General features: G+C 38.2%; 1 protein-coding gene across 9 annotated transcripts in view; it reads right to left on the bottom strand.

Annotated features, from left to right (window-relative positions):
• The window catches only part of LOC135222787 (protein unc-79 homolog), an 841,880-nt gene that overhangs the window by 133,304 nt on the left and 691,676 nt on the right, over positions 1-16,900 (bottom strand). For all 9 annotated transcript variants that reach the window (XR_010316338.1, XM_064261060.1, XM_064261059.1 and 6 more), the window contains 3 exons: positions 14,875-14,999; positions 12,358-12,463; positions 3,518-3,582 (listed from right to left, as the gene is read on the bottom strand). Coding sequence is in view for 8 of the 9 variants with exons in the window: in XM_064261060.1 (XP_064117130.1) it covers positions 3,518-3,582; positions 12,358-12,463; positions 14,875-14,999 (296 nt within the window). In the remaining variant the exon portion in view is untranslated. The remainder of the gene's footprint in view (positions 1-3,517; positions 3,583-12,357; positions 12,464-14,874; positions 15,000-16,900) is intronic.

A 16,900-nucleotide genomic window follows, 5' to 3' on the forward strand; every position in this document is an offset into this window, starting at 1 on the left:
TTCCAATGCTTTCTATTCATTCATAATAAAGAGGAAGCTCATCAAGCCAGCCAAGCATGAGAAGAGTTAGATCACCCTGCCACCTCTCTATTCACTTGCTTTACTTTTCTAGTTCTTTGTTCCCCATACAACTTCTCAGGGATCTCCGAGTTTCTCCAGTGTGTTAGTGAGAAATTCCCTTTTCTGTTATCAAATGCTTCAAACAAACCAACTTTTCTGGAACAAAAATTACCTCTATCCCACCCAAATAAAGCTCAGCAAACTGGCTTATCTTTAAGCGATTCCTTGCTGCATCAATCATAATCTTTTTTGCTTTATAGTCTCCTGGAAACTGGCTTTGAGAGCTTTCATGTAGGTAGATCAAAATTTCTGGATATAAAATTCCAACTATTACTATAGGTAAAACTAAAACAACAAGGAATGGAGAAGGGTTACTCTACAAATGCGGTAACGATCTACAAAGCAATCTCAATTCACTTTTCAAAAATAGACATAACCACAAAACACTGCCTCATAACCTGAAAAAGCAGGTTTTGACATGAGAAAACCCTATTTTTGTTAGCTGCTGTGAGTCTACAAAAGAGTTACAGTACACTATCCTGGTTCCCCCAGGCCTCCATAAGACAGACCAACCAATCTGAAAGAATTCCCTTGTAGTTGGTCATGGCCAAAATAGTGCTGTTGGCACACTGATAGAATGTAAAAGACTTAGGATAGAAGTACTATCTCCTTTCTACACAACAACTACCTTAGTTTTTTCCTTCATCCTACTCGCACAAATGAGACAACAATGTCTTACTAATTAAACGCTAGGGTATGCAAGATAAATGTACATCCCATTCCCATGCCTTTTCATAAAAAAAGCGGGTCGGTGAGAGGGCTTACAGTGGCTACCAACAATAGGTTTTTTCCTATGTCAAAACATGTTTTTTAATAGGGTAGCCACTGTTCATCCTCAAAGGAGCTTACAAAAAACACTGAAGAAATGGCTTAACTCCAAATAAATAAATCCCAACAACCAAAATTAATTTATAATCCAAAATGTAGTCATATTAACCATTTTCTTTATTCTGGATAACCATTAGGGTTTGGCAATATAGAACAGGAAACAATGCACAAACCTATACATGCATTATTCTTTATGGGTCTAAGGTGACTTACCCACTAGTGTTTGGCAATAAAGTGTAGGAAACACATGAACCTATATTTGTATTATCCCTTGTGGTTACATGGTGACTTACCTAACTACAACGAGTCTGGCTGTGGGATTAATACACTTTCCCCTGTTCAGAACTACCACGTCTAATAACCACCTGTTGATAGATTTATTTTAAGGAAACATTTCCAAGGAAAGTTAACGATGTACTCACTTTTTGGATGTCATGTTATTTAGGAAAGGAGTGAGGGTCTCGTTTTTGAGGGCCACTAAAATAATTCTATAAATGCTTTAGACTTATTTCCAAATGCCATGACTGTTATAATAGCAAGGCACTTGACCTCAAAATACATATAATAAAGTGTAAAATTGTTTCAACGGATTTCATCTGGGTTCTCTGTGTGGAGGTGATCTAACCACATTTTCCATCTGGAGTGGTATACATATTGGATAATTGAAGTCCGTAGCTTTTGCACTAGGTTCCTAGCAATGTTAGGTATATAATTTTCACGATAGACTAGATTTTAAAAATCCACGTGTGAGAGTTATGACTCAGAAAGGAGATTGTCCTTGGGCAGGAATTGACTTTCTCCTCAGCTAGCCATCTACAAAACCTAGGTCCCACAGTCAAATGAACAAGGGTGGATTAACATAGTTAATCTTCCAAAGTAAGGGGACACTTGCATCACTTCTTAGGTGCTCGGTAAACGCGAGAGGGGTGTGAGTGACATGGTCTCCTCTCTTCTTTCTTTTATCCATCGCTCTCTTTAGACAAAGAGACAGGTAGCCAGCTGTCAAGTGTTGGACAGATGAGATGGTAGATGACTACTTGATGAGGGCGTCCTGTCTTTCATCCTGCGTAGATGGTTTGGATGCATGTTCCCCCTCTCTCTACTCTATACAAGAGGAAAGAGTTATATAGGCAATAAAACAAATCTGCTGGTCTTATTAGCAAGCTTTTTTGTTTCTGGCATCCTTGGGCTCTTCCGTGCCTTTTTACAAAGTAATGCCGCCACTCATTACTTTAAGCCAAGAAGTGTAGGGGTTGCAACATCCCAGATGCCGAAAAAATTAGAGGTGCAGGATTCCTTCCTCAGCTCTTCCAGACCAGAAAGGTATGCCCCGGTCGGTAGAACCAAACCAGTTGGTTCAGAGATTTACTCAAGACTCCACCCTCCAATAGGTAATTCTCCTATGTAAAAACCGAAAGTTTGTACTTGTGTAGGAGGAAATGGCAAATTCTTAAAGTAATTTGTATTTTTCCTAACATACAAATCTGAAGATTTTAACATTTACGGCCCACATCAGCCACCCCTCACATTCTGATACCCAGGCCAAAAGGTAAAGTGGAGTGCAGACCGATGAGTGGGTGGGTCTTCCTCCCAACTGTTGGCAGTTAACGACCTTGTATGAAAGTTAAACGGCCGTTTTAGCTCGTGTCTGCAAGCAAAATCCTATGTAAAGACCTTCAACTTGAACGTTAGGAAAAATACAAATTACTTGAAAAATTCCCTATGTTAAGTGAAAAAAAACCATTCTCAACTCCTGAATTTTCTTATTTTTTCAGCATACTCAGTACTATGGTACAGAATTTTATTTATTTTTTATTCAGTAGCTATCTGTCTGAGAGCAAACAACAAACAATGGAATTTTGAATTTCAGAAAGCATTAAGTATGCAACTGGTTCACTGGAGACATGTGTTGACCTATTCTCCCTATTTTTTCTTTTATTATATTAATCCAATTTTAATCCTGTATCCATACTGAAGCGCTACTCCTTTTTGCAATACTTTCTAACAATAAGCAAGAGCATACAAAGTCACGCGAGTCAACGCAAAAGTTTATCTAGGGTGTCAAAAAGACTCAAGCAGATCCAGACCTAACCAGATCCAGCGAACAGTACTTTTTTATTTAGCCTTTGGATATAGATAACAGTTAACTGCTGCTCCTTTTCAGATGACAAATTATACTTGAAGCCATAACCCACTGACGTATGTGACTGCAAATCCCAGTATTGAATTAATATTATCAACATAGTTTATTACTAAATTCATTATACATAAAATTATGTTAAAAGCTCATTACCTTTGATTGTGAAACTCATGTTTACCATGATGAATAGTAAATCAACTGCTTTATATAATTCAAATTGGTAAAGCTTAATTTAGCAGTCATCAAAAGTTTGTTCACAACATACAAATTACAATGAGCCAAAAGCTTTATCGATATATTCTTATAAAACATATAAAAAATTCAAATTATCTGATCAATCTGAATACTAAAGTCTCTCTAACAAGATAAAAAACAACTCATTTATAGACATTATTGATTAAAAAACCTACGACTATGTTTTACACTTACCTTTTGTTTCACCAATTTATGACTTTCCTTGTGCGCTACTACTTCCACCAATTCACCATCACTGCCTGTAGAATATATAACACAATGAGAGAGTAACTCCTTTGAGGACTCACAGCAACTACCAAAAATTGGTTTTTCCTACATCAAAACCTGTTATATTTTCAGTCTGTATAAGTGTTCATACACACACACACACACACACACACACACACACACACACACACATATATATATATTATATAATATATATATATATATATATATATATATATATTATATATATATATATATATATATATATATAGACTTACACATCACAGCATTGTTAAACTACACACTTGCTGTGCATTTTCTGCCTATCACTTCATCAAAATTTCATTTTTTAATAACAAATACCCCAGAGGGGGAGAACAGGGATGAACAAGGGGCAAATTTTAAAAAATAATTATTTTGACAAGCAAGAGAGAGAGAGAGAGAGAGAGAGAGAGAGAGAGCTACCATAGCAGAGATATTGAGTGATGTTCGTGCACATATAGACAGTAATGAGGGTCCAGTGTGGTTAAGGTATCTCAGGACATTTTTGTCCAAGTCAAATATCATGAATTCCATTGATATGTAATGGAGTAAATAGCAGTTTCCCATTCCAAAGGGGTATAGGGGTGGTAGGCTGAAGCAAATGCAATTCTTTTAACCAGAAACAGATACTCAGATTTAAAATTAATTTGTATCTTTCCTAATATACAAACCTGAAGTTTTCTAAGTAGGATTATGATTTGAGCATGAGCCAGAAATGGCTGTTCAAACTACCTGTCAGTCTGCACTCCACTTTGCCTTCCTGCCTAAGTGGCAAATGAGAGGGGTGGCCTGAGGAGGGTCTAGAACATAGAACTTCAGGTTTGTATAAATTACTTTTAACATTTGTTATTTGTTCCTACAAAATTACAAACCTTTGTTCTGTACATAGAAGGCTTACCCACTGGTGGGAGGAAATCCGGGTACTCCATAAATTGACTGGTAGATTTGCCACCACTGGGATTATCATCTTGGTCTGCTAGGAGTAAAAGAAGAATGATCCTGAACCTTTAGCCTGCTGCACATTTGGGATGATGCAGCTGCTTTACTTCTGGGCCCTTAAGTAATGGTGTTGAAAAGCAATTACTTAATCAGGTTGTAAGAAACTCAAGTAATGTGTTGGAGACAATAAGACAATATACATACAGTGGTTTCGTTTTGCTGTCTATCCTCCTCTCCCCTTGGCAAGGGAGGAGGCGGACTTGCTTCCATTTGTAAACCACAAAAAATTGGTGCCCTGTCAAATAGCTAACCTGCACTCTTGTCTATCCAGCTTGTACATGGATTGACACCTTGACTCTCTATCTTATGAGAGAGAAAGTGAGAGAGGAGGGAGAAATCAATCACTCCCATCCTCTCTATTGCCAACCAAATACCAAATTTAGTGGGCAATGTCCCACAGGAAAGAAGACATGCCAGTGATAAAAAATTATCTCATCTCTGCATGTAATACCTGGTGAGCTGTCAGGTTCCTACAAACTGCTTCCCTTGGGAGCTCTCGCCCAGAATGAGCTCTGCCCTCTCAATGGGCGGGTCATATGCCCAATTGCAAAAGCCACATTACTCTTCTATTCTTATGCCGATGTCAGGGCTAACAAAATCACAGTCTTCAAAATTAGATCTGCGTCTAACAACTCTTGAAAATTCACATGGATTATGAGTCAAATTACTGAGGATGAGAGTCATGTCTGTTGAAGGGGGTCGAGTTTCCTGTAAGAAAACTGTTCAAAGTTTCTCAAATGTTTGGAAATCTCCCTCGAGATCTATTCAAAACCTGGCCTAAGGCTGATCCATACCTTCAACAGCCAAGACAGAGAGAAGCTTCTCCCAGCAAAGATAGACTAGAAAAACCACTCTCTTGCTGAAGAGCAGCTTTGACCATAAAAATTCCCAATCTATGACACCAACCACAGAAGATGACCCAAACCTTAGTAAACAGCCACTGATGAAACAAGTATTCAAATGTCTCTTTCATAGTCCAGCGAGAAAATCCTCTTGATCATAGATGATGGATAGCCTCTAGAAGTGAAGGTCCCCATGGCCTAGTGATACCTCTCTATATGTGACTAATAATGAAAGCTGTGCCATAGAGGAGTATCTCTCAGACAACAGTGCTAGCAAGTCTGGATATCACTCAACATGTGACCTTATGGGAACCACTAGAGTCAACAAGAGATTTGGGGAAAACTACATCCTATTAGTTACCCTCTAATAGGGAGAATGCCAGAAAACTGTTTGCTTCAAGGTTGTTCTACAAGTAATGAAAAACTTCCTCTATGTTGACTATAGGTCCATTTATGGGGAAGGGAAAACACAGGAGCTTCTGGCTGTGTCAAATAGCAAATATGCCAAAGCCCAGAACCTCCAAACCTCGAAGAACTTCCCTACACACAGGTGTTTAGGGACCACTCTGTCCTTATAATCTGTCTCCGGTGGTTGAGCTCGTCTGCCAGAGCATTCTGGAACTCCAGGACATACCTGGCTCTCAGCTCCACAGTGCAGCTCACCACTATGTGTATTTGCATTCAACTAAAGGGTAAGAGAGACCAATCACCCTTGCTTGTTGACATATCACTCCAACAGTGTTGTCATTCATAATCACTACAGACTTGTCCATCACGAGATTTGGAATTCCACTCTAAGACATTGATGCGCAGGCATCTAATGTTCTGCTCCATGCCCCTCAAACAACTCCTTCAAGTGTGTGCCCCACCCCTCATAGATGTCCGGAAAAATGGAAGCATCTCTGAAGGACTGCACCAAAGACTAAAACTCCTTAAGACTCCATAATGGGAATGAGGAAGACATATTGTTTCTGACACAGCAGGAACTTGCATCTCCCTGAGTCTGCCAACACAACAATCCAAAACACGGACGATCACTGCTGCCATACATATCAGCGTGCCTGGGTATTTTACCTCCTGCTTGAAGAAGAGACCCAATTCTCGTACTTATCACAATAAAACTTGAAAAGGCAGTCTCTGTCCTGTAGCAATTGCAACAATGAGCTCTCAAGGACTACATGATTGCCAGGATATGTAAAAACAAGGATCAAATAAAAAGGATACAGATTAAACACATTCATATATTCTCAGTTATAAGTGGAAACACAAAATAATTTAACAGAAACAGCTTAAATTCAGTACAACAAATAAATCAAAACGCGCTAAAATGTACAGTCAAATAGAGCCTTATTTCACCAATGAAAATTAGAATTAATACGATATATTCTATTAAAAATAATCTTTCTGTACTGTTTAACATGCACATTAGTTAATTTTTACATACCCATCATTGAAGTCCACCAAAAGTGTGAAATCACTCCCCCTCAACTTCTATTGAGTCATTCTTCAACATTGCATTCACCTTCTACAGAGCATGACTCTTCTGCAAGATAGAAACCTAGTACATGTAGAAATGAACCAGGAAAAGAGCAAGGGGTGTTATGGACTCCAAGAAGAGAAGTAGATGCCCTTCACATAGGGCATCAATTACCTAGGATTCCACTATGGATTGCTGCCATGTTGCTTAATGGTTCAACAGGCACCACTCTTACTAAAGACAGCTAGTGGGAGAGAATTACACCCAAGCATCCTTCTCCCTTCTTCATTTCTTTACTGCCTTTCCTAAAATTGAATGGATGGCTGAAAAACCATGAAAGAGAAGCATAGAACCCAGAGCTAGTTCATTCCTAAGTGCAAGCACTGACTGGGCGTCAATATGCCTCAGGACTCTGAGACAACAGTACATCCCCTTCTAAACCAAGCAGGCTCACAGGTAGGGGCAGAAAGCTAAAAATCCTACCTCCAGACAGGATTAGTCCCTTGAATGTAAAATCTCCCTCTGGGGTATTCCATTCAGGAAGGTGTCACATTTGCTAAAGCTAAGGATCGAGGTTCTTGCCTGGAGCAGTGCCATGGCAGTCTATTCTAAGCTACTAACTCCATGTGTGAGAGAGACTTCCTTTGCTTGGAGACCCTCTAACAAGAGCCTACAAGAAAACAGAGAGCAAAGACCACATACAGAGTCAGTATGGCAGCCTGAAGGAATGTATTATTTTTCCAATGAGTCAGGGGCAGAGGAAGTAACTTAATGGTCCAGTATTTTGCTAACAAAGTGCAACCATCAAGAGTCTCTTGATAGTATGAAAAGTGTCTGTGCATTATGCCAAGATGCTTTCCCCAAGGCCATCCTGCTCACACATGAGCTCAATGACATCTAGAAAAATTCCCTGCACTTTGGCTTATCTGAATCCTGGGGCACAGGGCCCTTGGTCACCCCAGGCACCTTGCATGCCGAGATACTCCCCCTGCAGGAGAGGGATGCCCATCAAAACCTCTCGAAGTGGATAGCACCAAGTGCTGACCCTACCAAGGAAAAAACAATCACCTTTGGTGCCGGATTTTCCCTACCCTCCTCCGCAGGGAAGGGCACACAAAAGAGGACTAATAGGTTTCAAACGTGGAGTTAGACTTCACATCTCAAAACCTGCAACACAGAGCAAAGAGTAGGGTAGAGGTGAAGGATGATGGTGAAGATGACTGTGAGGAAGGATAGGAAGAATGATACTGGCTCCCCTATTTTTTTCTCCGCTGCCAATACTGGCCTCATCTGCAAGGGTGTCAAGTCCAGAATCAAAGCCCAAGTCACCTACTAAAGAATAAAGCTATACTAATGGCCTATATTCTCCAACCTGATAAAATGGATGGCTTCATCAGAAGGACTACCTTATCTAAAGCAGGCCAAGATTTTGTTGTCCTTTCAAAGTGATGAAGTCTCATACACACGAAAAAGGAATTATTTTAGTAAATAAATCAGGGAATGAGACAGTAGCTAATGACCATTCAGAAGCTGCTACATTTCTGACAAAAACCAAGTCTCCAGTCCTAACAAGGAGAGCTGTGCAACATTATTTGTGACCATTTGAGCACTGGGTTGAATTATAATACAAACACACAGCCATAAACCAAAATGAAATGGAATACTCAAATTTATTTATCAAAAGTTGTGCAGAGTGCCCTGAGAGGTATCTAAACTTGACAGCAGCTGGAAGCAAAGTGGAGTGGAGATTGACTGGTGGGCAAAGTTTCCTCCAGCTGTCAATAGTTACCTACACTAACTTTGAACAACCATTGCCAGCCTTTGCTTTAAGCTAAATCCCTATATAAAGAACTAAAATTTGATTTGTGTAGGAACACTTTAGAAATTCTGAGCAGTGTTCACACAATGAAATAAAGAAGAATAACATACAAATTCATGTAAGGAACTGTTTTTTACACATTCAATGACCAGTGATTTCCCATTCTGTTAGTATCCATAGAGCGCAATTACACTTCTCTTAACCAAAGATCTTAAGAGTTTATGTAAGGTATTATTTTCATACATTTGATCAACGATGATTTGTGGTAGTGTGATTGCTATCCTGAAGTACAGGTACAGTGCATATAGTATTCATGCAGTTACACTATTTAACAAAACATTTCAGAATTCTTTAGCATGTGATCGTCAGATTATCAAAGAGTGCAACATTCATGTTTAAAAAATTACTTTTCAAGCATGAATTTAGTAATACACGGCATTTTTAAATTCAAGCTTAAAAAGTATTTTTAACACACAACAAAATAACCACAAAGTTTTAATTGTAAAACCAACGAGGTCCATTAAGTTGAGGTGCCAGCAGTGTAAGACAGTCCCCAGGTTACATCAGTCTTGGTTTATTTGTTTGTAAAATTTAATGCACTTCTGTGTTTGGCTTTATGGGCTTTCCAGTTCAGGTGGGTATCAGAGTAAACCTAAGAATTTTGCCGTTTGACTTATGTGTGAGTGATTGTCTCTAAGTTTTAAGTATGTCTCTTAATTTTTTTCGACTTTAAAGTTTAATCGCTATGGAGAAGTTACCACAGTTATAGATGATGTTCCGAACGTCTTACATACAACGCTGCACTGTATATACCAAAACTGTCCATGTAAATATTATTTTCAATTCTGAAAGGCAGCTGACTACTGACGTCATTTCTTAATGGTGTGAGGAATGTGGAACTCCATTTTAAGTGAGAATGACTAGGCATGAATATCACCAATTTGTACTCGCAAAGCAGTCTGTCAGAAATTTTCAATGAAAATTGGCAAGTGACCGCATATATATTCTTGTAAAATGTTTTTAATGCTAAGTATTCAAAGTGATACAGGCTGTCTCTATGTCAAAGAATATAGCTATTGTTATTTATGTTCACATCCTCTACTGTTGTGAACTTCCAGATGGGTTAGTAAATCTGTGGTAGATCTATTTTTCTGTGATCCAATCCGGTCAGCATTAGTGTCTTATTTCATTATATGTGCCACATGAATCATGCATTTACCACTTGCTCTAACAATATGTGTAATTAACTTGTTAGAAAAACTAATCTATAACTGTTTACAACAGTTCGAGCTTCTCCCATTTTGGAGATGGTAATAATTATGGCATGACACCATTTTCAGAGAAATAAAATTCTGAAATTCAAATGATTAGATAATTGTGAATTGCTTAATGTAGCTAAAGGTATGGAGAGAGAGAGAGAGAGAGAGAGAGTCGTTGAATTGTTTGTAGTTGTCAGGAATAATTGAGAGTTTGAGTATTTTCATGTGTTTGGTGTGTCTTGTTCATGTTCGGTGTTGCTGTATGGTAGTGTGTAAGTGCGTATGTGTTTTTCTGAAGAGTCTGAGTGAGCGAGCTGTCAAGGGAGAGAGAGAAAGAGCATAAGTGGTGGGTGGATCTATGATCAGAGTCTGTGATGATCAGTTGTCGGTTTGGTTCAGAGGTAGTGAGTTCCTGTTATATGTTTTTTTATTGTTTTTATATTGTGTAATTGAGTTTGTTGTGCTTGTGTCCGTCTGAAGGTTGTTGAGCTTGTAAGGTTCTGTTGTGTTTGATTTGTAAATTGTTGTGTTTGTGAGTTGTTGTGAACTACTGATGTTGATTGGTATTTTTTTGTGTTGTTGATTTGTTGTGTTTGTGAGTTGTTGTGAACTGCTGATGTTGATTGGTGTCTGTTTGTGTTGTTGAATTGATGTGTTTTGAGTTGTTGTGTGGTCTCGGTGTTGGTTGGTGTTTGTTTGTGTTGGAGTTGTGGTGTTTGTTGAGCTGTGTGATGCTTTGGTGTTGTGGGTGTTTGTTTGTGTAGTGATTTGTCATGTTGTTTTGAGTTGTTGTGTGGTTTTGGTGCTTGTTTGGTTTTTTAGTGTGTGATATTCAGGGGCTGTTGTGTCTCTGCGACTGAATCCAGTGGACTGCACAGCGTCTCACCCTAATTGTGTTAAGTTTCCTGGTGAGTAAATGTGTTTGAGATTGTGTGTTTTGCCTACTGAATCAAGTGTCTTGTTAGTAATTAAAGTAACTTAAAGGGGAAAGTGTGGCTGGGGGAAATTTGTAAGCCAGGAGTGGTTAACGTAATGTGGGGAGGTCTTGCTCGCTTTTGTTTTTTTAGCTTGTGATTTTGCCACAAAGGTGCTAGGTGTTTGATCATTTAACAACAACTATTATCTTTACCTGGAACAGATCTGTCACAATTTGAAAGGGCGTAGTAATCAAATGCTTCCACACGGTATGTTCAAATGTTCAATTGTTAGATATATTCTGTCATTTCACAATTTAATAGGTTTGATTCAATTTATTTTCCATTCAAAAAAGTTTACATCTGCAAAATTTTCTCTTAATCTACTGCTTATTTCCTGGGGCTCAAAAATCTAGTTTCAATTTTTAAATACAGCACGTCTTGGTCATCCTTTTATTTTCCTGCATTTTTGCGATAGGAGTATGTCTGGAGGTGTCTGACCCATACTGTCTCCACGATATTATTCTTCCCTGTATACTAAATTCTTTTTAAAGTTTGCCGAGTGTTGTAAATTCGTATTAGTGTATCAACTTCGATTAGTTTTGCAATCATTTTTAGTAAATTTCTCCATGTAAAGGTTATGATTTATTTGTGTTAAACCTTTTGTTTAGATTCTTGCAATCCAACTCTATTCTCCATTCAAGTTTAAAGAACAGAGTTTCCCATAATCCAGATAATTGTTTGTGCCTTTGCTGTATAATCTGTTTTGATAGAAGAAAAAAAACTATTACTAAGAAAAGAAAGGCCCAACTACAGAACTAATAAGTAACAAAGGTGAAAAGCTTCGAAGGCCTTGATGTTTAACATAATCAAAGCATGGTGTACAATGATTCAGTTTGCCATCCTCTAAAGTTCCCACCGACGGCAACCACTCAAGGATCCAGGGCGAATGACTGAACAATCTACAATATACAGAATTTACAGTACTAAAATGTATTGGTACTATTTGTACACGTGGCATCTAAGAAAACATTTCTTCTATCATTTCATTACTACAGATTGCAATAGTAATTATAGCCCGTGTCCATCAGGACAATCTTACACAATGTAAAATATTATTTTTATGCTCACAGAACTACAATTTATGAATTATTCTAAATTAACTTTGATAAGGCTACAAACCACCGTTATATAACAGAGTATAGTACTCAATTATGTACTGTAATACAATATATGGTGTTCTACACAGGTTATAAATTAGTGCAAAAGTAATTCATGTAGGAAATGTGCTACTAGTCACGTATCAATATCAATTTAGTGTATACAGTATTTTAAAAAATCCGGCATTCTACTTTCTACAGAAAGAGAGAGAAAAGTGAAAATTGTCTACAAAAACCATATAAATTAAATACTAATAATTTTTGCTATCTACTCGAAGGAGAGAAAAGTACTTACTTTGGTTACTGCTCTTGCTGCCATTTGTCCACCCACCAAAGGCTTGCCACACCCGCTCAAAAATCGAACCAGGGTGGTGATCCTCATACTTCTTGCTTGGTGTTGTCTGAAGTACAAAACATGTGCAATTATTGATCATTGTTTGATGTGAAATTTCAGTTTTTCAGTGAGCTTCTTACAATCAAGTTCCTATCCAACTCTTGTAAATCTCTAATACCTAAAATAAATTACATATACATGACTGTCGTAGATGGGGATGATAGTGGGGGGTCACCCCTTGCCTGCCTCACCCTCTCCACTTCATTAATCCCTTCAGCCACAGGAACAAAGCTGGGTAGTTGAAGCTGGTACAACTTGTATGAAAATGTGCTTCAAAATGTTATTCCTGCCTACAGGAATACAATAATCACCTTTCATATTAGAAGACTAGCCACGCAGGAGGGAGGTAGTCCCAGGAAAAGATAAAAGGAGTTGAATTATATATAGAAATGGCATGCTCCTGGCTACTTGTGCAAGCAAGGGATGCAACAACTCCAACAACCTCCTACCATTCTGGTGAAAAGAAAAGAAGAGAGGTAGGTCCCTGTTTCTGAGATCCCCAAAAATTAGAAGAAACTCGAGCAAGAACAGCCACTTTGGAGAATCATGATAACTTCCATAGGAGCTAGCGAGTAAGTGGGAGCTTTTTTATGGTTATTCATATATATTGGGATAAAAAAAAGCTCTACTATGTCCTTCCTCCACCTTGTTACAGGACAAAGGAAAGAGGGCTGCACATTCTAAGCTACTTGAAACAGGTGCTTGTCTTGTACTTACTTTAATCTCACTGTTAATCTCATACCTTTACAGTGTCCAGATGAATAACCAGATACTTCATCCACTCCTTGAGGATGAGATCATGGCAAAAAGCTAGCAGATATCCCTATCCTGCAGGAGGTGTTGTCAGGCTTAAGGCAGGATTAATTTATCACCTCAAAGGGTGAATACCCTTCTATTGGGCTCAAGCTGTGACTAAGGTGAATACCTAAGAAAACATCTGAGGAGCTGTTGCCAGTCTAAAGCAGGGAACATGGAACTGGAACACTGCCTCATTGTAGAAAAAGTGGAGGTATTTCCGAGAGTCCTGGTGAATGGGTAATTAAAAGTGTGTATCCTGAAGGTTTATCAAAATCATGAAGTAGCCCTCTCTGAAGGATTCTAATACTGAATGAGCAGTTTCCATTATGAACAAAGTCTGTTGAACATACTCATTCAATGCTAAGCGATTGCTGACTGGTCTCCAAACCCTAAATGGCTACTCTACTAGGAAGAGAGGCTGTAAGATTCCAGACTAGTAATCTATGACTTCAATGGTGCCTCTCTCCATCATCGTTTCCACTACTGCCAACAAGGTTACAAATCTCCATGGCAGTAACAGAATTGGTTTCATGCTGCTTCTGTCTGGGTTTCTGCTCACTAGGCATGAAGGGTTTTGCCAATCTTGAAGGTTCAGTAGCAAGTTTTTTGCTACCTGTGAGGGATGAAAGGCTACTGCATAGGTGAACACGGAATCCTGAGAGTCTTCCTGATGAAGTTCAACTACTGCAAGGAAAGCAAGAAAAGAACACAATCTCTCCATCACAGGAAAATATTTGGTTCGATACCTGGTGTTCCAGGTAGATACGACCTCTACCCCCTGACACCAACAACCTCCTGAATGTTGCCTTTTTGTAAACAGACAAAATACGTGTAATGTCAGTCAACAACAGCACCCATCGAAGGGTCTAGCAGAGGCACTGTATGCACCAACGCCATTGCCAGGGATTCCAAGATACTGGCTTCCTGATGAACACATCTGACTGGATAAGTGGATCCCCTGCATCCTCAAGAAGGTAGAACCTGTGCTGGCATGCAAGCAGCAGGGGAAGGTGTTTGATCTGCTGATCAGACCTGCAAATGTGCTAGTAATGGGGAGAGTGACAGGTGGTGCTGAGATTTCCCAATCCCACACCCTCTTGCCATGCTATTCCCACTGGGAGGCAGTCTAAGAGGCACAGTCACAACACAGGAGAGAACAAGTATGTTCTCTTCCCCTACAAGTAGTATAAGCAAAAGCAATTACACAATATACGTGGCACAGAACACAGTACAAAGAATAATGGTATGTGTCTACTCATCTGAAATTCAACAGGCAGACAAGGAAGAGACAGCTTCTCTTAATGGCCATCAAAGAAAGAATGAAGTGGTGAGCATGAAGAAGGTGAGGGGTTACCTCATCTTTCCCCTCCCCTCTTCACCATTCTAAATACCTTGGTTACCAAGATTCAATGGCTGTTCCAGCTCATGCTGAAGGATACTCTATGTATGAAAGGCAATGTTATTAACAAACTACTATCCTATTGTCACAAAACACATTATGAATCAAATACTACTACCGTAACATAAAAAATATGAGATTAAAACAGTATAGTTATCCATTTAACAAAAGAGAAAAACTGGCATGAACTGTACTGGATTAACATATCATGGTTTACTTACCTTCTCTCCACCAACTGGTAAGAGCCTTTCAGGGGTTGGCAATGTCAAAGCATCAGGGGAAGAGGCCATCTCATTTGGAGAGTCTATTGTAGTACTCAGCTGGCCATCTAATTCAACAGGAGAGCCTAGTAGAGAGGGAAAGAGTTTGTAGCATAAAAAATTTGACAACTTTACAGTAAAAAATATGTGCATACAGTGGTCCCCCTGTATTCGCGGGGGATGCATACCAGACACCTCTGCGAATAGTTAGAACCCGCAAATAGTTGGAACCCCTATAAAAATGCTTAAAACCTCCTGTTTTGTTTGTTAAAACTCAAAAAGTGCATTTTTTAATGAAATTGATAAAAAACAGGAATTTGTGGATATTTCTCATAGACAAATACCACGAATAGGCGAATTTCCTGCAAATAACGGAGGAAAAGGTTCCAGAGAGAAATCTGCGAATGCGTGAGTTCACAAATACAGGGGATCCATTATATATGCATTTCTACTACCAATGTACTGGAACGTTATCATGTTTTTTACAAATTCTACTTAACCTTAACATTTAAAATCGGACAAAAGTATACAGAGAAAACTTGAATTGTGAATGTCAAGTTCTTAAGAAAAATGAAATTAAAGCAAATACTAAACAATTTAAAAGATCTTCAGAGCAAATACAATTCTTTACTACAAACCTCAGTTCCTTACTGCAAACCTCACTATTTACAACTCTGTTGTCAAAAATAACTAATGATGAGGAGAAGCAAAGGAGATGAGAAGGCAAGACGACATCAAATATGTGCGTAGTGTGATATCAAAACAGAAAATTAAAAGGGGGCCAGTAACAAATTATTTTATAAAGAAGGTCTACTACTCACATAGAACTGATGAGCTTAAAAGGATTAGCTTAGAAAGAGTGAGAAGATGAAATCAGTGACCAATTTGTGAAAGGAAGTTAGGCGATAAAAAGGCACAAAAAGATTTTTGAAGGTTGCAACAGAAAGAAAGCAGTTGAAAGAAGTCAAATTCGGCACAAGACATTAAGAGTTATGTCTGTTTCCAGAAAATGTTGGTTTGCTTCTGGAAATGCACCATCTTTAAGAGAACACACCCAATTCAGTAATTTAGCATAGGAACACCCATTACAGAGAATTTAGCATAAAGGAACACCCATTACAGAGAATTAAATAAATGCTGGTGATGGCCTTGTGCTTGCATCAGTGGTGATAGTAATTCCTAAAAGCAGGACTAAAAAACACATGCTCAAAGTTACTCTCACAAAAACAGAATTACTTGATAAAAAACATCATTGCAAACATAACATTCAACACAGAGTTTCCTGACATATTTTTATTGAATAATTCTACATTTTCATAATGTCTTCCTTTAACCTGCAGGTTGGGATATGTACATCCTATAAAAGCTACATTCATGATAGGTAACAACAAATCATGATATCTATTTTTGTTACTCTGTGATTTCTAATGAATAGTAATGTCTTGTGCATGCATAAGAATTTTTTAGATGAGCCTCAACACCTACTTTAGGTACATATTTCTAATATGACGACTATGAACAAATAAAAAAAAGGGAGGATAGAAAAGGGACAAACAACTATGGCCAGCTGTTCAAAAAATGTAACACGATGAATATTAAGACAACAATAAGCAGCTATCAGGAAGGATGGGCTATGAAGCATATTCGTAATAGGAAGGTTCATTTTAGGATATGCATTTTGCGAAGAGGTACTTATTATCTTTCATAAATGTCTCATCGAGGATAATGTCCTTTTTCAAAGTAAGGCTACAGGGTAAAGACAGAATTATATGCTAGGACAAATGCAAAAAACTACGGAGCCCAAAAACATAACTTACTAAAATAATCCCTCAACAGAACATAGAATCGGTGATTATTTAATGCTGTTGACATTATATATATATATATATATATATATATATATATATATATATATATATATATTATATATATATATATATATATCATTCGAGCTACAAATGTCCTTAAATATCATCTAATTCGCTCT

The sequence above is a fragment of the Macrobrachium nipponense genome, chromosome 8 (genome assembly GCF_015104395.2).
Source record: "Macrobrachium nipponense isolate FS-2020 chromosome 8, ASM1510439v2, whole genome shotgun sequence".
Taxonomy (NCBI): Eukaryota; Metazoa; Arthropoda; class Malacostraca; order Decapoda; family Palaemonidae; genus Macrobrachium; species Macrobrachium nipponense.